Below are 23,527 nucleotides of genomic sequence, written 5' to 3'. Positions count from 1 at the left end.
AGATAAGACCATTACCTGACACAGAAATACCCAGCCGTAGTTAATTGACGTTTGCAGGAAATTATTAGATTAATGACGTTTGCTAAATAATAATTTCATAGTCGACCAGTTCAACCAAACCTTGTTCCAAATTATCATGGATGACCTCGTTTTTCTTTGAGAATTATGGTCCCTTCTTAGAATGAATCTGATTGGATCATGTAACAAGGGGAAACAATTTAAGTATTCATAAGGGTTCCTAATTGATTTTTACTAAAAATTAAAAATAAATTCATTAACAAAAAATCTCCGATATCAAAATTTTCCCAGAAACTGAACTTAGGACTTCCGATAACTCTTCAATCAATCATTCTCGCTATCAGGACGTTTAGAAGTACTGCACTTAAGATTACTAGAGTTATAAACACTGTTTTAAAGTTCAGTTATTTTCTTATCTGTTTTTCACTCCATATTTAGCCTCGCTACAATTTAGTCGTCTAATTTTAGTACGCGGTTTATTTCAAAACATGCGTCTAGCACCCAGAGAAGTTGACGCTTTGCTGACACACCAAGTTGGATTTGTAAGTCAGAAGCGACTTGCGCGTGGATTACGTCTAAATTACCCGGAAACCGTAGCTCTTATCGCCACTCAAGTAAGTCGTATACACGTTTTCCGATTATGTAAATAGTTTTCGCTTTGGAAATTGTTCTAAGGTTCAAGAACTAGCCAGGGATGGAGAGAGCGTGGCTAGACTTATGGATTTGGGCAGACAACTACTTGGTAAGTGAGAGAATTTCGTGGAATCAATTACTGTACAACTTAAGCTCTCCTAGTACAGAATGATTAAAATTCCACGACTCGTTTTTAAATTTATTAAATATATTAAATAATTTGTAAATGGGTTCTCTCTGAGGGATTCAAATTTATTGCAATCCCGTATGATAATTTTCTAGAATTAAAAATAATCATTTCCCTGCATGTCCTGTTTAATTCAGGTAGGAGACAAGTTATGGCTGGAATAGCGGAAACGATAGAGGAAGTACAAGTAGAGGCGACATTTACTGATGGAACGAAATTAGTGAGTGAAATTTTAAATTACTTCCTAAACTCTAGTCTATATTTACTTAACAGAACGTTTCTCACTCAATTCCTTAAAGGTAACGGTTCACAGTCCAATCTCAAGGGAAAACGGAGATTTGAAACTGGCCCTGCACGGGAGTTTTCTGCCAATACCTGATCTCTCACTCTTCGATAAATACGTGAGTTTGATTACAGATATAATGGGGGTAATATTATTGGGCAAACAACCATTTCGGAGTAGTCTCGATTTCGTCGAGCAGCTGTTATCGGTTTGTTTTATTTTCTTTGCCCTTTCTCACCCTCATCCTTCCAAAAAAATAAAAAATAAAAAACCGAATCGCATGGCATCGAAAAGGATCGAACTTGGGATAAAAGAGAACAAGATTCGTTCAATGACCTAGTTCACAAAGATTCTTCCCCTCCGGGAGATCTATTTCCGAGTTCCTCCGGACCAATCACCCTGAACCAAGGACGCCGGACTCTTACTTTGGACGTTACCAGTATTTGCGACAGACCAATTCAGGTTAGCTCGAAAAATCTTTTCTTTTAAGTTCCAGGAAGTTGAATGATTCTTTCGGGGTTAAATAAGAGTTTTAAAACTTAAGTTCTTTCGATTGGAAAATACTATTAGATTCTGATAAACATCCAAGTAATTGGACAAGGGATTTAATCATCGTCTTATAGCTTTAATGAAAAGATTTCCAGGAAATTACTTTCTTTAGAAGTTCTAATTTATAAATAAAGGCGTTTTATATTTGGGATTAGCCCCTTCTCTAAGCACCATTCTGGTGTTTTCCACAGAGCGTAACGATAGACATACGTTGCAACGTATACTCGAAAACTTAAACAGAGGCCCTGAAATTTGTTTAAATCGTACTTTAATTAAACCAACGCTTTCTAACAAATATGGTTTGAAATTGAACAAAAACAATATAAAATAAATACTCTTTTTAACGACAAAACAAGAGATATTAAGGCACTTCATCACTGATAAATGAGACCCGAATAGGACCAGATCTAGTATATTACCAGCTGCGGTATTCGTTCATTTCGCTTTTGATTAAGAGGGAGTTTGGGGGTGACGAGAGAAAATATCTGGATTGAATCTAGGGGAAAAATTTCCATCCATGTACTCTGTGTTCCCTAGTGTCTCCATCGATTCGTGAAAGCATTTTTAATCAAGCCAAATGAAAGTTCGCCTCCCAAAACGTAGCTTTGGGAGGTACTGCGTGAAGGTTGGGCCCATAGGGAGGGATAAACTTAGTTGTATATTTTAACGGTACTCGATACATATATACTTCTACCTTTTATTACAGGTCGGTAGTCATTATCACTTTATAGAGACGAACAAGGCATTAATCTTCGACAGGGAAAAGGCTTACGGCACGAGATTAGTAAGAGATCTTTCCATATATTCGTTTATGTTAAGGTTAAGGTTCGGGGGCCCAATATTATATGGCCTGGAAACTCCCAAAAATTTATACTGGACTATTTTAATAATAAATACGTCTTTCAGAACATTCCGGCGGGGATGGCAATTCGACTAGAACCAGGGGAAACAAAAAGGGTTCCGCTTGTAGAAATATCGGGAAATAGGTAACGATATATTGCTTTATTTTTCCGTATCTAGTTTGTTGCATTCCTAAACATGAGGGGTAGAAACTTTTGAAATACATCTCTAGATGATCGCTTTGAGAGCTAAGTATAGCACCTCCGATGTACCCAAGTTGTCTGGTCAATTCTCCTACTTCCAATAAAGTTTTTTTTAAGGAATGTTCTTTCTTTTATATTTGTAAAAGTCAATAAAAGCTAGGCAGAGATGAGGGTAACGTTATGGAATTGACCATCTCGTTCTCATCTTTTTTCCCGCCCTACAACTTTCTATTTGACCTACAGGGCAGCGTACAATATAACAGGCCTTTATCCACCCCTCCACCCCTCCACACCTCCAGTATCGTCTCTCGCGGGAAATCAATAAAATTCTTAGTTTTCTTTTTCCTTCCGAAAAACAGAAAAGTGTTTGGAGGAAATGGCCTATGCGACGGAGCCATCAATAATACAAATCTGACCCTAGCCATGGAAAAAATCCGGGCAAAAGGCTTCGGACACAAACGCCAAGAAGTAAAATAAGGGCATATCTCTCTTAAAATATTTCCCAGACACCGTTCTCCCTTAACTTACGAGCTCAACCGACTAAGCTAACTTTAAAATTTATCGCAGGAAGTTCCGGAAGGATCGCCCTACTTAATGCAACGGTTCTTGTACGCTAGAAGTTACGGACCCACTGTGGGTGATAGGGTAGGTTTTGTGGCTTCCTTAAGCTCTAAGTCCACGAACCAGATTGGCCTTAATAACCAAATATTTTTTATTAACATTACTTTCTTGTTTCCTATCATTTATCATAACGAAGGAAGGACATTTAATCTTTAACATCTTAGTTTGATCCAATTAAGAGACCTAATTTCTTTTACGGAACATAAAATTATAGATTTATAACAAAATATCTCCATTTTTATTTTACTTTTAAAGGTTAGATTGGGTGATACTTCGCTAATAATAGAAGTTGAAAAGGACTTCAGTATTTACGGAGATGAGTGCAAATTTGGTGGAGGAAAGGTAAGAGTTAATATTGTTAACTTTTGAAAAGGTTTCGGTCGGAGTGCGTGCTTAGGCTTTGGGAAGGGTCCTCTTGGGGAAATCTATCCTGGAACTCGGCTGAGTTAATCGAATTTCAGGTAATAAGAGAAGGGATGGGTCAACAAAGCCAAGTATCTTGCCACGATGCTTTGGACACGGTCATCACGAACGCCCTCATCGTGGACGCCGTTTTGGGCATCGTTAAAGCTGACGTTGGAATTAAAGTAAAGTGCACTTTTCCACTAATCGAAAGGCAAGACGTAAGAGGGCGACCTTTTCATTCCTCATCGTGTAATTAAAAGGGAAACAAAATTGCTGGTATTGGCAAAGCGGGGAATCCTGACGTCATGGATGGTGTTGACCCTAACTTGGTAGTGGGAGCTGGAACGGAGGTTATCGCCGGCGAAAATATGATATTGACTGCGGGAGCCATCGACGCCCATGTCCATTTTATCTGCCCGCAGTTAGCGAGAGAAGCCATCACTTCGGGTATCACCACTATGTTTGGCGGGGGAACGGGACCGGCAGTGGGTACTTGCGCGACTACTTGTTCTCCAGGACCGAATCATATCAAGTAATTTGACGATTTCTCATACGATATTTAGATACAAAACTAACCGTTAAACTCCTCCCAATTTTTGAACTACTTTATCCTAACACGTAGAAGGGAAATGAATCGTTAAAATAAAAAACCCTTGCCGTAAATTGCGCATAATCTAATTCAGTTCCATTAATCCAAATTATTTAGGTACATGATACAAAGCACGGACGCATTTCCTCTGAACTTTGCCTTTACCGGTAAGATGCGTTTGGAAAATAATCCTAAAAGGCATACCAGGCGTTAAGGAAAAAAAAATAAAAATATTTTAGCCTTAAGGCCTCGGGCAAGGCGGCCAGGTCTTAAAAACTTTTTCTTTTACTCACGGAAAAGATCTTAACCGTCTATCCTCTTCCCTTACCAATTTCAGTGAATAAGCTAGAATTCGAAATTGATTTCAGGTAAAGGGAACACGTCTCAGTCCAGCGGACTCAGCCGCGAATTGGTTGAACAAATAGAAGCCGGCGCTATTGGGTTCGTATATTCCCTCTTTGATATAACCCGAGCCCCTTTTAACTTTTGATTAAACTTTTCCAAATCTTGAGATATGGATATAGAGTTCAAATGGAGAAAACTTTCGTCTGAAAGTTTTGAAGGACGTAAAACAAAAACCGAATTAAGTTTCATATATACTGATTTCTTTTTTTAAGAAACGTGCCAGCGGAAGTAATGGTCACGAAGAATTTAAATTCAGCTTAATTCTATTTAAATGAATATGTGTTTCGTCGGATTTCTAGTTTGTTATGTAGTTATTTCTTTGAAGTATATTCTAAAATAATATTCGAGGAAAGTCCTTGACAGTCCAATAAGTTCGGCACAAGAAAATTTTAGGAAATATGTCTAATCTTGTTAAGATGCCCGAAATACTAACCTTAACCATGATATTTTTCTGGATCATATTCTCGGAATTTAAAAACTATTTTGTCACAGGTTAAAATTGCACGAGGACTGGGGAACTACACCAGCGGCGATCGATTGCGCTTTGAGAGTAGCCGACGAGCACGACGTTCAGGTAATACCGCGGGATTAAATAATATTAACGCTTCCCACTACTTCCTCCATCACAACTCTATACATACCTTCCGCTCGAATCTCATCCGGCGAACCGAGAATCTCTTCACAGTCCCAAATTACGCGTTTCATCTTCCAAGGACCATGAGTGAGTTTTGAGCTTCATTTCCACGCTGTCCCTTTATGGTAGTCGGAACGTATATCGCCTTTATTTCTACCTCATTTTCGAGGAAAGCAATTTATGAGCAAATTTTCCAAATATATATGGGGAATCTTAAATTACGCACACGTTTCACTGTAATTTTGATTTTAAATACCATTAAATTAAATTGGGTGATTTATCTAAAGACGCTAGCCATTCTCAAACTAAAGCGTGTAACCTTATCAATGAAGGCATACTGCTAGCGATCATTTTCCTAGATTGAAAATAGCTTCAATTTGACCCTTATCGCGTTGACCTTTTGTGGTTTTCTAAGACTTACATAAAAACCACGCCTAGGATAGTAAAACTTTACCGCCAGTAATTTCTATCTAAGAGCTGGCTAGGACGGGCTAAGAATAACTTTGGCAACCCAACCAAATTACCGGGTGGGATCTCTTCAAAGGGTGCTAAACCTAGGGACCAACGACCAATCTATTATAGGTAATGATTCACACGGACACGTTAAACGAATCTGGTTGCGTGGAGGAAACGGTAGAAGCCATAGCGGGAAGGACATTACACACCTACCACACAGAAGGGGCCGGAGGTGGTCACGCGCCCGATATACTAAAGATATGCGGCGAATCTAACGTACTTCCTTCATCCACAAACCCGACAAGACCCTACACTTATAACACCGTCGAGGAACACGTGGATATGCTGATGGTCTGCCATCATTTAGATAAGTAAGGGGAAACATTTGATTTTTGTAAAAGTTGAAGATGTTCATTGTTTAAAAATAAGGGGTCCAAACACGCGATGGGCTTGTCCAAGACTATAAATAGCCATTAAATTACGTACTATGGATTGACAATATCGTAAATATTAATGCACCTGGTGTAGTCACAAGAAATATATTGAACCAAAAAAACCCTTAATAACATCATAAGATTATAAGATATGTTCCATAAGTACGACCAAAGGCTTACTGAGAGCTAGTTCGAGAATTGACTACACTCGGTTTTCCAGTCCATATTCCTATTTAGTCTGTACTAAGCCTTTGACAGCGCCTCACCAGGCGTTGTTTTACAAGAATCTGGGACGTTTCACTAACGTCACTTCATGGCAAGCTCACAATAACTAGTGACACACTTATGGAACATATCTTACGAACTTATGATAACATCGATGTATCTGTAACATGTCAACAGGAATCTTAAAGAAGACGTTGCTTTTGCGGAGTCCAGAATACGGGCAGAAACTATATCGGCTGAAGATATCTTACATGATATGGGTGCTATTAGTATGATCGCGTCTGATTCTCAGGTAAGCAATCGATATACGCCTAGAACCCAGGGACCAAACCATCCATCCTGTCTCAGAAAAAGGAAATAAATCTATATACTTATTTTGGGCTTCGATAAACTCTGCAAACGCCGCCGCACCGCGGACATGTAGGGTTAAGGCAGCCTCAAGGGGTGTATCAACGTAAAGGCAATGTCACTTACTATGTTACTACATACGGAGATGAATTAGTTTAACCCTCTCACGAATATTTTCGACCACATACCGCTGTTTACCCATGATTGTCAAGGATGGTTTTATCAGAAGCATATGCACTGTACAATATTAATTGGTGAAATGAAAACATTCTTGACTAAAGGTACACACAAGGTATCCAAGTATAGCATCGGCTAATAAATCTGGAGTCTCTCAACCGTCGAACGAACTTGGATAAAAAAGATAAGGTCTACTACTCCGTAACCATTAGGAGAGTGGCGTGCTTCCGCTCAATAAAGAAACACGAAAGAGAAACTCTCTCTTTCTCCCTCCTTTTTGTTTCCCCTTAGGGTTCCTCCATCATTTAAAACTAAGGGATCATATCTTTAGCGAAAGGAACCACACCAAAAAAATCGACAGTTGATAGAATGGAGTCCCGTTTTACAAACTAAAATCATCGCGCTAGCATTTCGCCCCAACCGTCCTCCCAGTTTAATTCCGGGGCTTTTACCTTTTACCTTTTGTTTTAAAACGTACTTTCAACTTTTCATTTCTTTTTTTTCCAATCCCATTTTCTTTTTCTTACCTTCCATCAAAAAAAACCAAGGCAATGGGTAGAATTGGAGAAGTAATAACTAGAACGTGGCAAACCGCCGATAAAATGAAAAAGGTCAGAGGTCAACTTCCAGAAGAGAATGGTCAGAATGACAATTTAAGGGTACGACGTTACGTGGCTAAGTACACCGTCAACGTAGCAATTAGCAATGGGATGTCCGATCTAATTGGATCAGTAAACGTAAGATATAAGATCTTTCTATTATTATTTCATATTTGCTCGCGCCTCTTATAATAACGAAGGACCTTGCGTTAAATTCTATGCTAGTCTGTTTGTTAGTCCAACTTCCTATACTTCGTAATGCTACTAAGAGACTTACTGAGAGCTAGTTCGAGAACGACATGCGAGAATTGACTACACTCGGTTTTGTTGTCCATCTTAATATTCAGTCTGTACTTACCCTTTGACAGCGCCTCACCAGGCGTCGCTTTACGAGATTCTATGAGCTACGTTTTCACTTCATGACAAGCTCCAGTTTGTAACCAGTGACAAACTTATGGAACATATCTAATTAACTTATGGTTTCTTAGATTTATCTGCACTGCTCCAAATAAATTCACGTTATACGTACCAAATAAGTGTAAATGTTTAATTTAACATAGTGCAAGGCTTTCTAATCTTAACATGGCCTACAACATGTGAGAGTAGATTGCCTACATCTTATCTAAAATCCTGATTGGTTTTATGCTGTTATAGCTTTTGATCTAGGTTTCTCTCACCTTTCCCCGCTCTAATATGTTATGTACTTCAATCTCTTGAATTGAACAGTAAATTAATGCACTTTAAAATCACTTAAATACAGACAGGGAAGATGGCCGACTTAGTTTTATGGAAACCAGCGTTCTTCGGAGCCAAACCGGAACTAGTCATTAAAGGAGGACAAATTGCCTGGTCTCAGATGGGTACGTATATATCCATCCATAAAAATAACCATATTTCACGATAACAAGCTTTGGGGGAGTGTAATTCAGTTTCAAATACCATGTACGGCTAAAAAATTCGATTTTTAGTAATATTTCTTTCAAAATTGCCTGGACTTTTACCCGATCTGATAAATTGAATATTCGAAAGTTGGTTTCGAAATTGTGCAAGTTTGACAGTTTTCTCGCGAATATAAATCGGACACGGATTTAAATGGCAATATTTGATATTTATCTAACGCCTATATTAGTTAGAATTTCAAATCTAATTTCTCAAGTGACCCTTACAACCTCTCCATTATTTCGTAAACTTAGTACCACCTTTTGTTAGATGGGTTGTGTTATTCGATACCTAAGCTATACACTAAGCGCTACCTGTAATATTTATCGTCTTAAGGAAAGCTGGTTTCCAGTTCCCAGTGACCTTTTCTCCCCTTTAAACCCGAGCTCTCTCTCTCTATCGATTAGGTAATAAAAGTTGTATTTTTCTTTTCTTACCACTTACGGTTTGATCCTCTTTGGCACTCGATGGTACTTGGACGCTGTTAGGTATGGCCAACGCGTCTGTTCCAACTCCTCAACCGGTGAAACAGCGCAAAATGTTCGGAGCCTACGGGAAATGCGTCGGCAACAATTCCGTCATTTTCGTCTCTAAAGTAACTAAGTTGAAACGAACCGAAAAATTTACTCTTTTTGGGGGTTTCTTTTTGTACCGCACTACAATCCGGACTTCATTCTATTTCCGTTTTTTCTTTTGCTCTTGTTACAGTTAGCGGTTGAGAAAAAGACCGTCGAAACGTATGGAATCTCTAAAAGGATAGTGCCCGTTACCGGATGTCGGAATATTACAAAAAAGGATATGATTCTCAACGATTTCTTGCCTAAACTGCACGGTACGGAGGCTTACATTCAACTGATTTTAATTGGTTATAAAAAATAGGCCTAATTTTTTAGTAAGAGACTATAAAACGTTCAAAGTCTACTAAAACCATGAGCAGGTGGGAGGGGGCTGTAGGAACTTTAATAGCGGAACATTTATGCCGTTTTCCATTGGCTGCCAGAAATATTACGGGAGCCATAGACAAATTTAATGCAATTTTAAAAGGAACTTTCCTTCACACTTCGTGAAAATTTCTCCATGGAAAATGCCAATGGATTATAAGAGACTGCGGTCCATTAATAACAAAAACTAATCCCCTCTCTAAAAACAAACTACAAGATGGCGTAGCTTAATACTTGATATAAACGTAAGGGTGGAATCGCGTAAAACCATGAGGGTAATTAAGCATACCTCCTACGTAAAACATCTTTTGTCATCTTTCAATAACAATGGTTCCGGCAAAGCGTTTTATCTTAAAAAGCCTAGGCTAAATCGTTCGAAAACCTTTTTCAATATGTCTTGGTCCTAAACGAGGCTTAAAAGAATTTCTCTTGGTTAATTAGGAACATCTCCGAATACCCAGAAGGTGGCGCCTAAAATCCGATTAACTAGTTTGGCGTAATTAATTTTTTTTTTCGTTCATCAACTCCCCATTTTCAATTTCTAGTCGATCCGGAAACGTACCGTGTAACAATCGAACGAGTCAAAGAGGATGGGCAAAAGGAAGAAATTCATTTGACGTGCCCTCCAGCCAAGTGTCTTTCGTTGGCTCAACGTTACTTTCTTTTTTAATATAATATAATAATAATTTAATAAAGTTTGTTTGAATTATGGAAAGTAAACTGAGTAATTTATTTATAAATTAAATTGTGACGTTAAGTCCCAACCAAGACCGAGGCTTAATTCTGTTAAATTTAAAGTGTTTTGAATGCAACTAATTAAGAGTTGTTAAATATTAATTTTTCTGTTACGTTCACTTCATTATATCTCACGTGGGCCTGGCGAATCACGTGGTGCTATGTTCTCATTCAATGAAGACTGGAAACCTAACCCATCTTTTTTGATCTAGCATGAGATCAAACATTGCTGTACCGTTCAAGCCGGTAATTAAATTCATTTTTAATACAACTTATTAAAGAAATAATAGAAATATTTTAATACATATAAATGGACGCTTATTTACAACACTTTTTCCTTGATGTAAAAAAACTAACAAAAAAAAATTATAAAACGTTCGGTTAGCTTAATTTTTGTTTGAAATCTCGCAACACTCGCGAAATTTAATGGTAGTCTTGTGTCCATAGTGGGAACTTTGTGCCCATTGCTACCTACCATAACACGTATAGTTAATTAATTTTTAATTCATAAAAACACTCTAAAATTAATTGTCTCTTCAGTTGAATGCAAAAACATTTTTCTTTGTGGGTTGGTTTTTTTTTTTCAATTGGCGATTGAGCAATTCCGAGAACTGGTTTAACTATTTACGTTCTTTTTCGCATTTGTAACGTAAGTAATGACGATAGTAGTTCTTGAGATAATGATAAAATAACAGAAACGTGGCCACTTGATTAAATTATTATATAGAAAAAGAGGCTCTCACGCACACACCGGGATTATGGGGAATCTAGATTCCTATCGTCTTTGTTAATTAAGTTAATTATTTAGGGAATAAAATGTCTTATTTCTCCTGGGGGCTGAGGGAATGGGGGTTTTCTAAAACAAAATTAAGGAGGCTCATGTTGATTAAAGCTCCGTGACTGGTTTCCTTCTGGAATGACGCGATGACCAACTGGTGAAAGCGGAACTCTTGGAAAATCCAGTTCCACTGTTCATATGAAAATGTTTATTAAGTATCATAAACCGATTGTGTCATACAACTTCCACAGTACATCCATAATTGATATGGACATAGTTTTACTTACATGGAGTCGACTCCATCCCGCATATCGTACCAATTATTGGTCTCGTTTTTATTGTACCTCTCAAACTGCGAAGCTCTGGAAGCGTTGATGGATGAAGCACCATCAGGTGCCATCATATGACGAGCTTTCTTATTGTTCTTCTTCAAAGAACCGTCATCATTCAGACTATCGCTATATTCCCCACTACTGTTAGGGGTAATTATTGTTAATTTGTAAGAAGATCAACTTAATTAACCGAGTACTTACCCAGGGACTTCTCCATTGGCGTACGTGGCGCTAATATGAGATATGGAACCATTTTGTTTTCGACTTCCATAAGGGTTGCCCACGGTTTTACCCATTAAGGGATTTTTAATGTTGTAAAGACGTTGTTGTTCCCAAGTCTTTTGGTGACGTCTTTGTCTCCTGCAATGAAATCGAGGCATTAAAAATGAATTCTAATTTCGAACTGTTTTTTTGTGTGCAACAAGTACCTCTTCTTGCAAGTAGTGCACAGTAATGTGATACCCAAAACAGCGCCTAGGAAGATGACACTACTAAGGGCGATGATAGCCATTTCAGTGGCACCCATTTGGCTGATTTTTTCTTGGACGGAAACGCCTTGTATACGAAGGATACGGAAGGCTTCGAGTTTTTCAACGATGACTTGCGAGTTTTCACGGAACATGCTGAGCAATACTTCTGTGTCGACTATTTCGTTAGTGTCTTCATCAACAGCGTAAAGGAACAAATCGGTTCTGAAACAATTTCATTTTACGTTTATGATATGTTTCATTCACAGTTGTCAATTGATAAAGAAGCTTACGATTCAGGATCCTCGGAGTCCCCTTCATGATGAGGTTCCAATTTGGCAGCCATAACTTTGTATCCTGTTAAAGTACTTAAAAACCCGACAATTTCTTTGATGTGGCGTTCGATTATAAGTGGTTCGCGACCAGCTACGAAAAGGACTAAGCGAGTTTCTGGCAGGACGTAAACCTAAAGAGGAACTCGTTTTAATTTCCCTCACAAGAAATACTGTACTTTAAAAAATACTTACGAAAACATTCGATACTGCAGTATTGCCATTATCGCTTCCCTCCCTATCTGTAGCCTTGACATCGAAACTGTACACGTGACCACCATCCAAAGAGAAGGTGATCATGGATCTAATAACACCATTAACTGGATCAATATGGAACTTAGATGAAGCGTCGTCGTCTTTGCGGATAATGTCGTATCTCAAAGCGGCGTTCAAACCAATGTCCGAATCGGCCGCGCTAACCTTGGATACCCTGTAACCGAAAGTCGCTTCCAAGGGGACTGCAGCTACAACAGGTTTTCCATGATTCTCAAATACAGGTGGATTATCATTTTCATCCGCGACATTTATAAGAACCAAGGCTTCATCAAAGGCCAATGGTTGGTCGGTAAGGTTACGTTTGGCTTGCTCAAGATCGCGACCATATCGTTTCCTGCTCAGGTTTTCTACGCGAACCTTGAGGGAATATTTGTCTTTCTTTTCACGGTCTAAACTAGCGGTGACGGAGATGCGTCCGCTTTCCGGTTCAACAATGAAAAGACCATTATAATCAGATCCAACAATGCTGTAAGCCACTCTACGATGGGCTGTCTCATCAGTCGCATTCAAGTCCAAAACTACCAATGGAGCAAGTTGGTTTTCGGCTACGTTGACCTCGTACATTCGTACAGGGAATAATCGAACTCCATGTCCAGTTCCGATAAGGATATTAACTTCGGCAGTATCGGACCTCGGAGGATCACTATCGTCGACGGCTTTCACCATCAAACGGTAATGACTCTTTTGTAAACTGTCCAATGGTTTTATTAACCTGACTTGACCGGTACCCCGTTCAATTTCGAAAGTGTCTACTTGATCTGTGTCTAAAAAATTGAAAGTTAAGTTTAGTAAAACGTCAATAAAACGGTTTGAACTTTGGTACTTACTGGTTAAGAAGTATTTGAAGTTTCCTTCTCCTGCGTCTAATGTGTACACAGATTCACCAACATGGGTATTTTCAGCTAGCTCAATGGTATATACTGATTTTGGGAAATCAGGTAAAGCGTCGTTGGTATCAGCTACAGTAACCCATAGTTTGGCTGTAGCACTGAGACTCGGAGAGCCGTGATCGTAAGCTATTACAGTCATATTGTAGAAAGCTTGTTCTTCATAATCCAACGTGGATAGAGTCCAAACAGTTCCGTCTTTACTATCAATATAGAATTTGTTTTGATGTCCGTTTCCTAATCGGTAAAACACTTGTCCATTTGCTCCGGAATCGGGGTCAAAGGCCGTAATTTGAGTAACTTTGTGTCCAGGGTCAAGATTTTCAGGGACATGAGCCAAATAAGGATCGGTGAAGAACTTTGGTACTTCGTCATTAATGTCCTCAACATCAATTCGAACCTCAACTGTCGAATTCAAAGGCGGTTCGCCATTATCCAAAGCCATAACCTTAAACCTAAATGCTGCGAATTTTTCTCTATCTACAACCCCTGTTGCAAATAGCTCTCCAGTATGGACATCAATGCTGAATGGGAATTCTGTAAGTAACGAAAAATTATGGCCACTGTCATTTAAATAAAATAAATATAGCTTTGGTCATACTTTTGTCCGAGGCGGATGTTACGATAGTGGCGTAGTCAATCTTTCCATTACGTCCAGTATCTTCATCAATGGCATGGACTACACCAACTTTGTATCTTCCACCTTGCGAATAATTTCCTTCTTGAACGCTGAACCTATAGTCAGCCCGTTCAAACTTGGGTCTATGGTCGTTTATATCAACAACTGTGACGTTTACGGATGTAAAACTAGCCAATCCGTGTCCATCAACAGCCGATATGTTAAGCAAATGCCAGATACTGGGTTGTAATGTCGCCACAACAAAGATTTCACCAGTTTCTCTGTCTATTCTGATGTCTCCTGTACGTCTACCCACAATATTATATTGAATCTTCGAATTTGGTCCCGGTGCGTCACGATCAATGGCTTTAACTTCCGCTATCCTTGTTCCGGGTCGTGCCGTCTCTGGCAACAATACGTGTAGAGGTCCGTGTTGGAACAAAGGCGCGTTATCATTTTCGTCTTCAATAGTAATGGTTAAATCGGCAGTCGAACTGAGGTTTCCTCTATCGGTAGCTACAACCTATGGAGAAACACATAAAAAATAGATCTTAATTTAACTCATTTTGTAATATGAATTTTTAAAACATACCTTTAGTTTGTAAGTTTCTTTAGATTCTCTGTCTAAAATTAGAGAAGGTTCTCGCGGGGTATAGACTACAACACCCGAGTCGAAAACGGAGAAAATTTCGCTACCGGGTCCTATAAGCGAATATCGAATAATCGAATTATTTCCGCTGTCGTTGTCGACGGCCGAGACAGCCGGAACCTAAAGGGGAAGACCAAGTTTCCTAAGAATTTGACACTTTCTACAAAGTATAACGCCAGACAATTTTTTTAAAGAAAAATCTATCTTACAACTGTCACTGCTGATCCTGATGGTGAATTTTCCTTAATGTTGCCTTTAAAGTTTTGCATAAATTTAGGGATTTCATCGTTAACGTCCAAAACTTCGACTGTCACTTCGCTAACGCTCTGTAAAAAGGGAATGTCTTAGTTCGCAGGCCTCGAGGCCTTAAAATAATAAAAAGAGAAGTTTCTTGGTTGGATGCACTTACCACTCTAGTTGAGGGTCGTTTCTCTTCAAGCATGACAGTAAATGTATGAGAGCTACGGTTTTCTCTGTCTAGACCAGTCTTTGTGTAAATAATTCCATCCTAAAAGCAAATGATATAATAGAGTTACTACTTAAAGAAGCAAGCTCTAGGTTTGAGCTTAGAAAATTAATCGGAAAATTGCGTACTCGAGTGATGTTGAACAGGTTCCTGACATCGGTGTTCACGATGGTATATCTCATTTGACTGTTAGCACGCGTGCGACGAGGTTTAAGTTCAACTTGACCTACAACGGCTCCAGCTACATTCTCAGGTACTTGGAATTTGTACGTTAGTTTGTTGAATCTTGGGTCCCTTTCTTCGGCTTCGCGGACAAATACTTTCAATATGGCCTGTTGAATAAAGTTAAGCTCAGTGAAATAAATCGTATGAGACTTATTATTTCTGTAAAATTTATACTTACAGTGTTCTTCCAAAGACCGTCAAAAGCTTCAATCGGCACTGTAAATTCCTGATTAACAGAGATATCTAATTGTCTGGTCACATTTACGGATCCGGTGATAGGGTCCAAAGAAAATGGAACTGAAAGAAATAATAGTTTAATTAATATGTCCGAATTATTTTCAAATCAGTTCATTTTAACTTACTGTTTCCAGATCGTCGACCAAAACCGTAAGTCAAGTTGGTCTTAGCAGCTGTGTCTGGGTCAGTTGCTTTCACAGTATCAATGATGGTACCAATTGGTACGCTTTCAGAAACAATAGAATAGTACTCTTCTTTTTCGAATTTTGGTGGACTGTCGTTAATATCGTGAATAACAACAGCTACTGTTGCTGATCCAGTCTTAGCTGGAGAGCCCATGTCTCTGGCAGCAACAACTACAACGTGAATTGGCGAGTTTGGAACATTGTACTTCTCACGATCCAATTCTTTGGAGATCGTCAATATAGCTTGCTACAATTAAAAAAAAAAGAGTATAAATATATCATACTTATACCTTACCATTTTATTTTATATGTTATCTTACTCCGTGTTTATCCACTCCCAACTTAAACTGTCGGTCGGAGTTACCATCGGCGATATAAACTTCAAGTTGCCTATTTACTCCTTCGTCATTATCCACAATGGGTAAATGAATAGAAGCTCCAACACTCGAAGGACCTAAATACAGACAATTTTAGCGACAATTTTTTTTATCGATTTTTGGTATATTTATTCTTACCTTCCGTTACGTTAAGAATGAATGTCTTATTTAAGAAGGTTGGTTTCCAATCATTTTCATCCAAAATTATCACATGAACATTAGCCAAACCCTTTAGAGGACAAAATTAGTTGTGGTTAAAATAACGCACATATTTATAATAATTTTACAAACGACTTACGGTATTATTGGCACTGTCCACAGCTATGACTTGAAGTCTAAATGCTGGTGTCTTTTCACGATCAGGTGAGATGTTCACGGACAATATGCCAGTTTTTTCTTCAAGGATAAATTGCTGGTTATCGTTTCCAAGTACAATGAAATACTTGAGCTTCATATTATCAAGTTCATCCTTATCAGTGGCTTTCATATGAAGAACTACATGTCCCACAGGGGAGTTCTAAAGGATAACATTTTTTTCAGTCATCAGTACGTTAAGAGACAATTATAAAGTAAGTACTTACCTCTTTAAGTTCCACAACATAGTCGTTCTTTTCAAAGATAGGCGAGTTATCATTTACATCCTCAACGTAAACTCGCACCCGCGTACTACCGGTACATCGGCCATTGGAAGCCGTGACAGTAATAGTGTAAAATCCTTGAAGAACTGGGGACATTGCATCACGGTCTAAAGGATTTTTAATCCTCATAGATACATTCACAGTACGATGGTCAATAACAAAATTATCGTTCGAGTTGTCTTCGGTTATTTGGTAATTGAGCTGTAACATTTTTTTCTTTAATTCGTGTTCTTAAATCTTTACTTGTTAACCGTAATTACTTACGCTAGTAAATTGGTGAGGCTCATCAACCGCGATATTGTGAAGGACAATTGCATCCGGAGGTGTATTTTCCTTTACCATAGCATAGTACTCGGTAAAGGGGAATTTTGGACATCTACTATTCGTGTCCTTTAGCTTGATAACAACTCCAGCAGTAGTTCTACGTCTCGGATCAATTCTATTATAGGCAGTGACTAGAAAATGTTGTAGAGGTTCAGCAGCGGCAGTAATTTTCGAGGTAGCCGTAATCTTTCCGGAACTTAAATCAACGGCAAATTTCTGAACAGGATACCCGTATGCGTCAGATATGTTATAAGCTACTGGACTTCCATTGGGGACTGTGGCTCTAGTTTCTAATATTGTTGAACCAGCTTCGATCAAACCATCCATATTGATGTGATATTGCGGTGCGCTAAACACGGGAGTTGGTTCGTCAATGCTATCTTTGTACACTTCAACAGCCACATCCATGGTGCTTGACAATGGAGGGTTACCGCCATCAGAGGCAACAATATGGAGCGTTTCAATTATCGGGCTCAAAGGTTGCGACGCAAAGATTTGTCCAGTTTTGGGGTTAATTGCGAAGAGGTCGCTCGGAGGTACGAGACTATACGTGACGTCGTTATGACCATTCGCGGGGCTGTCCTTATCCATGGCTTGAATGGTGTAAATGACTTCACTCTGAGATGTTGACTGAGGTACTCTAAGGACTGATGGAGTTGCCAAAAACTCGGGTGCATTATCATTACGGTCAATAACGGTAACTTGGACTAGAGCCGTTGAGAATTGCGTATCTCTGGCTTCATCACGGGCTTCTACTACCAATTCTAAGTACTTCGTCGTTTCATAATCCAAGGGAGTGACTAGGGTTATTTTTCCCTTGGATGGATCAATTCTGAAGGCCTCACGATTAGTCGCCCTGGCTATTCTATAAACAACCTTTCCATTTTTGCCACTATCGGGATCCGAAGCTTTGACGGTTACTAAACCAATGTTTGATTTGTTTTCATCCACGAATACGGAGTAAACGAAGGCGTTGAATTTTGGTGGTTGGTTCTCGGTACTCGAAACCCTGACTACAAGCATGGTCTTTGCGATGTTTGACACTGATCCATGATCTTGCGCAAACACTTCCATTTCGAAGGTCTTATTTAAACTAAAGTTGTCCGGTAGGGTAGAGGCCAATCTAACCAACCCAGTTTTAGCGTCGATTTCAAAGGCACCGTGTGTATTTTTTATCCAGTAAGTAACGTCTCCGTTGTTGCTCGAATCTGGATCGGCGGCGTGGATTTGAATGATGGATCTTCCCGGTTGGGAAGTATGAGGGATACTGACTACGTAGCGGTTGTTCTCGAATTTAGGAGGGTTATCGTTTTCGTCTAGAACATCGATGCTGACAGAAGCCAGGGTTTCGAATTTTCCATCAGAAGCTAATATCGTAAAGTCATATTTGTCTTTTTGTTCCCTGTCGAGAACGGTTTTGGTACAAACATCGCCGGTTTTTGAATCAACCAGGAATGGTAGGTTTCCATCGGTAAAGTATTTAATGACATCATTTGTGTCACCACTATCAGCTACCACCTATTTTAATTATTTATTTCGTTTAAATATAAAATATCCTTGATCCTTAATATTAAACTACGATTTTTTAACACCATCACTAAAGTATAACGTTTCTGTTTAACGTTTTACGATAAAACATTCTTTTGGACGTTCACCTATCTATAATCTAAGCCCAAAACGGGTCAGCTCTCTTGTGGGATAAACCCCGCTCTTTCAGAGAAAAAAATCGTTGCAAATTGAAACACGTATCTCTTAGAATGACTAAAAAACTCTCCCATATTCCCAGCCACTAACGCTTTTTTTATGGAAGCAAGGTAAAAATCCCGAAAAAAATGTAGAAAAGAGACACCAAAAATGACCTACTTTCAAAAAGCAATGGCCCGCCGGAAGATTTTCTATCAGAGACGCCGAGTAGACGGATTTTTGGAACATGGGTGCGTGATCGTTAGTATCCAATACATCCACCTGCACTAAGGATATCCCAGATAGAGGATTGTGATGGGCTTAGGATAAAAAAGGAAAGAAAAAAATTTTGTTCTTTTTATGAGCTTTCACTAAAACGTGACTCTTTCAGTCTTTCCCTAAAAGAAAAAAGATACTAAACAAAATATAAGCTTACAGTCTCGGGCTTGCACAACCAAGACGTATTTCTTTTTCTTGTCGTAGTCAATTTTGGAACCCATGCCAGGAGTAACTCGGATCTCCCCCGTGACGTTGTTGATGGTAAAAACTCCATCGTCGTTACCATTGGAGATGCTATAAGCTATAATATTCTCTTGAAGATCCAAGTCCGTAGCCGCAACCTATGGCAAAAGAAAAAAAGGCGAAAGAAGATATTTTTATCCCATGTTTTGGTTCCCGGTTAAGATTTTTTTCCACTTTTTCTTATGAGATTTGAAGAGGGCTGGAAAAAGAGAAAGATTACCTTCACGATGACTTTACTGCTTTCTTCTTTTTCCCTTACGACTCCTTTATATTCGGAATTAGTAAAGCTAGGGGCATAGTCGTTAGTCTCTCGTACGCGAACTGTCACTTGTACGCCCAAACTATTATTCTGGGGCAAGCCGTCATCCGTGGCTCGCACTACGAATTTGTATTGCAACTTAGCTGGTAAATCCTTCTTGACGTAAAGCCGACCAGTCGTTTCTTCTATGGCGAAGAAGTCTAATAATAAAGAATGGCCGTGAGTTAATACCGTCTTAAAATGCATTATGTTGTAAAGCCATTCGCGGATTAACCATGAATGCTAGGGATATGGTCTTCGCGTATTTAACTACCGTTACTGCAGTCCTGGTGTCATTCATGGGTGCAAGGCGAATGAGCTTAAAGAAATGGGAAATGGTTTAAGTATTTTACCAGCATCATCTCCAGTTATGCTGTAAAAAACATTATTTCCGTCGGCATCGAAAGCTTTGACTTCTCCAACACGTGTATTACGGATGGCGCTTTCTTGTACCCAAAATGAGTAAGGTAACCCTACAAACTCTGGACTATACTCGTTGATATTCTGTACCTTGATTTTCACAGTGGCCGACCTAGAAATAGTAAATTCTTAATCTTTGTTTATATCGCTAAGTCTACTTTTCGAGATAATCGCCTTATCCACCAAGAACTATAGGACAACTTTGCGGAAAAAAATTACGTTAAACCCTACCCAGTTCTTTGAGGATTTCCTTTGTCAGTCGCCATGACGACGAAGATGTGCTCATTTCTTTTCTCGTAATCCAAAGGGCTCAAGAGAGTTAACGCCCCTGACGTCCCATTGACTTGGAAAGCCGTCTACAAATAACCAAAGTAATTGTATTATCCATAACTGGATTAAGCGGGATGAACTGTTGCGTGCAGCTAGAGTTCGGGGGGGCTAATCCTTACATTTGTTGTATTTATGTAGTATCTGTCGATTCTTCCATTATTCCCAAAATCGATGTCACGAGCTCGGAAGAAAGCTGGAAGTTCTGTTCCTACTGGTAGAGATTCTGGCAACTCCAAAGCGTATTCTTCTGCAATGTTTTTAATCGGTGATTATTAGAGTTATGTTTACGTCAAGATTTGTGTTTACTTACGTTCGTCAAAAACGGGGATGTTGTCGTTAACGTCTTCAATGTCAACAATGATGGGTACACTCGAGTTGTACGAGTTTATAGAAAGGTTGTCTCTAGCGTAAGCCTAAACACAAAACAGTTTGTTGAGTTAACTAACGTATATATCGCCTGATAAAAGAAGGCATACCTTCATCCTAAAAGATGTCTGGTTGGCGGGATAATCTCTATCGACTGTGTCCATCAACACCAACTCCCCTGACTTAGGATTCATCCAGAATTTTTTTAATTCATTTCCTTCACCGATCCAGAAGTTTACATCTTGTTCTTTGGAGCCTCTATGAGGATTAGTAGCGTTGAGGATACCAACAGTGATACTTCGTGGTGCGTTTTCCGGGATGCGGAAGTGATAGGTTTGTCGTTCGAACACAACTCGTTCGTCGTTGATGTCTTCAACACGGACCAATAGAGTGACAACGGGATTGGATAACTGAGCTGCATCTGGGCCTTGGAAGAGACGAACGTTGCGAGCGGCAACGTGCAAGATGTATTGCTTGCGAATTTCGTAGTCCAGGCGACTAGTTGTGAAAACAATTCCACTGTTTTCATCAACTCCAAAGAGTTTATCTTCGTTTCCTCCAACAATGGCGTACTTGACGATGGCGTTCTCACCAGCGTCGAAATCGTTTGCCTATTAGAAAAATATACACATTTTTAGAAACATTAAAGAGGCTTTTAAAAAATATTCAACTTACTTTGAGTTGGAAAACTTTGAACGGCGGTTCTTTTTCTTCAGGGACACTGGCATTGAATGTGTCCGATTGAAAAACGGGAACATTATCGTTGATATCTTCAACGTTTATGACAACCGAAGCAGTACCACTGAGCTGAGGAATACCACTATCGAAGGCAACCACTATCAAGTTAAGTTTGGCTTCTTGTTCGCGATCTAGTCTCCTTCTTGTAATGATGTTCCCTCGTTCATCGATAAGTACTGCGTCATTCGCTTGATCTCCCACAAGAGTATACCTAACCACCGAGTTTTTACCCGAGTCTCTATCTTTGGCTAAGACTGTTCCAATTGTCAAGTTTTCCTTCATTTCTTCAACAACCGAGAAATTGTAAAGTTGTTGGGAGAACCTTGGTCTGTTGTCGTTAATATCGACAACACGGACTGTCAATGGTGAAACAGCGGTCTAAGAAAGGCAAAAATTCACAAATCATACAGATTTAGTAAGTATATTTTCATATAATTATTCTTGATCTTCTTTGATGATTACCGCCAAAACTTACATTAACTCCATCGGAAGCTTGTATCAACAAATCGTAGGAATTCCTAACTTCGTAATCCAATACCGCGGCAGTTAAAACCATACCCCTGTTTTAAATATATAAAAAATACATTCAAAAAACCTTAATAACAACTGATAACGAAACTAGCATTAATTATAGGGCGGTTTTTGGTAAAAATGATGCCAATATTTATCTTATTTCCTCAATTTAAAATTTTAAAATCTTTTACCAAAGTAAATCTGTAAAGAGATTCAACCTACACCCGCCAGGTAAAAATATTATATTTTTTTCCTAAAAGAGATACATCTTTAAAGAGGCAATTTATTTAGAAAATAGTTTTAAACCATCTATTAAACATTAATGCCTTAAAGGCAAGTTCCGTTTTAAAAAGGGTTCATCATTAAATTAGTTTTATAAAGAAAATAAAACATTTTCTACACTTACGTGACATTATTCATGTAAAATAGTTTCTCGTCATTTCCAGCTACGATGGAATAATCCAATACGGTATCGGAATCGGGATCTTTAGCCTGAAGACATAAACCCATAAATACAATTTTTTTTTCATTAAACGATAAAACATTTATCTTAATTATATTTATTATAAGTGTCGGCTAACGGGTTTTGAGAGTTTTTCTCCCCAGTTTTAAACTAATTGACAGAGCATCCTTACCGTTATCTGATAGACTTGCGCTCCAGGTGGTAAAGATTCGCCGACATAAGCGATGAATGGAGGATTCAAAAATTGAGGTGGATTATTATTGACGTCTGTCACGTTAACGTGAACAACAGCCACGGATGTTCTGAAAAGGAAGAATTATCTATCACCTTAGGGTTTGTTTCAAATCTTCAATTTCAATCTATTGTTCGAATCAGTGGATGACAACTTAAACCAATATTACTTTACAACACAACACAATACAATACAATACAATACCAGATGAAAGTTAAATTTAATCATACCTTCTTTCGGATGGAATTTCAGCCATATCAGTTGCTTTGACGAAGAAAGTGTAATTCGCCGGCTTAACCCGCATATTTGAGAATGATTCCGCGATGAAAACCGCACCATCCTGAGGCGATATGTCAAAAGGAGCCGTTTGACTTAAAGAATCGTTTTGTTTGAAGTATTGCACACGACCATTGTCGCCCAAATCGGGATCAACAGCATTTAACTGCAATGATATAATTAATTATAATTTGAAAATGGTTAGAGGTACTTGTTGTACTTACCCTTCCAATAACTGTTCCTGGAAGATCAGTTTCAATTACTCTGAAGGTGTAGACGCTGTTGGGTTGAAATTCGGGATTGTTGTCATTAGCGTCAAGTAAATGAATCTCAACCGTGGTTATACTCGATTTCGCATTGGGATTTACGTTGGGTCGACGTTCAAGGGCACGAACCTAAGACGAACATATTTAAAAAAAGTAAATACCTGGTCTACTGAATAGTAATTTCGAACTAGTACTGTTTTGCCTGATACTAGGAACGGTTGATGTACAGTAGAAAATGCATACTAATGTACGTTTTAACCCAGAGTTAATCTATAAATCATACCCCTTACCCTTTAAACAATTAACCAACTAGGGTCAAACTTTCTTCATAACCACATTCCTGAATTAAAAAAGGTTAAAACCTGTACACGTGTTAAGAATCTGCTTAAATAGCACAGCCATGTTCT

At 38.8% G+C, this 23,527-nt stretch overlaps 2 protein-coding genes across 2 annotated transcripts in view; one reads left to right on the top strand and one right to left on the bottom strand.

The window, feature by feature from the left end:
- Positions 1–450: 450 nt before the first annotated feature.
- On the top strand, positions 451–10,206 carry LOC149651059 (uncharacterized). The gene is made up of 22 exons (XM_089847823.1): positions 451–632; positions 694–760; positions 976–1,058; positions 1,138–1,239; positions 1,416–1,583; positions 2,377–2,454; positions 2,577–2,656; positions 3,073–3,181; positions 3,281–3,358; positions 3,590–3,676; positions 3,796–3,921; positions 4,000–4,271; positions 4,446–4,495; positions 4,697–4,769; positions 5,226–5,307; positions 5,950–6,194; positions 6,660–6,774; positions 7,556–7,744; positions 8,367–8,466; positions 9,034–9,140; positions 9,254–9,377; positions 10,032–10,206. The coding sequence occupies exons 1-22, from the start codon at positions 507–509 to the stop codon at positions 10,154–10,156; spliced, it is 2,586 nt and encodes an 861-aa protein (XP_089703949.1). The 5' UTR covers positions 451–506; the 3' UTR covers positions 10,157–10,206.
- A 584-nt stretch (positions 10,207–10,790) lies between these two features.
- LOC149651058 (protocadherin Fat 4-like) overlaps positions 10,791–23,527 on the bottom strand; it is a 34,857-nt gene continuing 22,120 nt past the window's right edge. The window contains exons 13-45 of the mRNA XM_089847822.1: positions 23,079–23,249; positions 22,809–23,020; positions 22,519–22,648; positions 22,290–22,375; positions 21,846–21,930; positions 21,308–21,748; positions 20,743–21,243; positions 20,577–20,679; positions 20,386–20,513; positions 20,168–20,292; positions 19,870–20,048; positions 19,439–19,677; positions 19,133–19,316; positions 18,877–19,016; positions 16,954–18,531; positions 16,633–16,890; positions 16,350–16,568; positions 16,190–16,280; positions 15,995–16,128; positions 15,615–15,921; positions 15,431–15,549; positions 15,156–15,359; positions 14,971–15,069; positions 14,771–14,887; positions 14,505–14,681; positions 13,895–14,435; positions 13,234–13,830; positions 12,326–13,170; positions 12,092–12,264; positions 11,760–12,023; positions 11,533–11,691; positions 11,287–11,472; positions 10,791–11,189 (exon numbers count right to left, since the gene is read on the bottom strand). Of these exons, the coding sequence (XP_089703948.1) occupies positions 11,108–11,189; positions 11,287–11,472; positions 11,533–11,691; positions 11,760–12,023; positions 12,092–12,264; positions 12,326–13,170; positions 13,234–13,830; positions 13,895–14,435; positions 14,505–14,681; positions 14,771–14,887; positions 14,971–15,069; positions 15,156–15,359; positions 15,431–15,549; positions 15,615–15,921; positions 15,995–16,128; positions 16,190–16,280; positions 16,350–16,568; positions 16,633–16,890; positions 16,954–18,531; positions 18,877–19,016; positions 19,133–19,316; positions 19,439–19,677; positions 19,870–20,048; positions 20,168–20,292; positions 20,386–20,513; positions 20,577–20,679; positions 20,743–21,243; positions 21,308–21,748; positions 21,846–21,930; positions 22,290–22,375; positions 22,519–22,648; positions 22,809–23,020; positions 23,079–23,249 (8,874 nt within the window). The 3' untranslated portion in view covers positions 10,791–11,107. The remainder of the gene's footprint in view (positions 11,190–11,286; positions 11,473–11,532; positions 11,692–11,759; positions 12,024–12,091; positions 12,265–12,325; positions 13,171–13,233; positions 13,831–13,894; positions 14,436–14,504; positions 14,682–14,770; positions 14,888–14,970; positions 15,070–15,155; positions 15,360–15,430; positions 15,550–15,614; positions 15,922–15,994; positions 16,129–16,189; positions 16,281–16,349; positions 16,569–16,632; positions 16,891–16,953; positions 18,532–18,876; positions 19,017–19,132; positions 19,317–19,438; positions 19,678–19,869; positions 20,049–20,167; positions 20,293–20,385; positions 20,514–20,576; positions 20,680–20,742; positions 21,244–21,307; positions 21,749–21,845; positions 21,931–22,289; positions 22,376–22,518; positions 22,649–22,808; positions 23,021–23,078; positions 23,250–23,527) is intronic.

This window comes from Phalangium opilio, unplaced genomic scaffold (genome assembly GCF_054372755.1).
Source record: "Phalangium opilio isolate 3A_F unplaced genomic scaffold, DU_Popi_V2 ptg000082l_1, whole genome shotgun sequence".
Classification (NCBI taxonomy): Eukaryota; Metazoa; Arthropoda; class Arachnida; order Opiliones; family Phalangiidae; genus Phalangium; species Phalangium opilio.
This window is presented reverse-complemented; position numbering and strand designations above follow the sequence as displayed.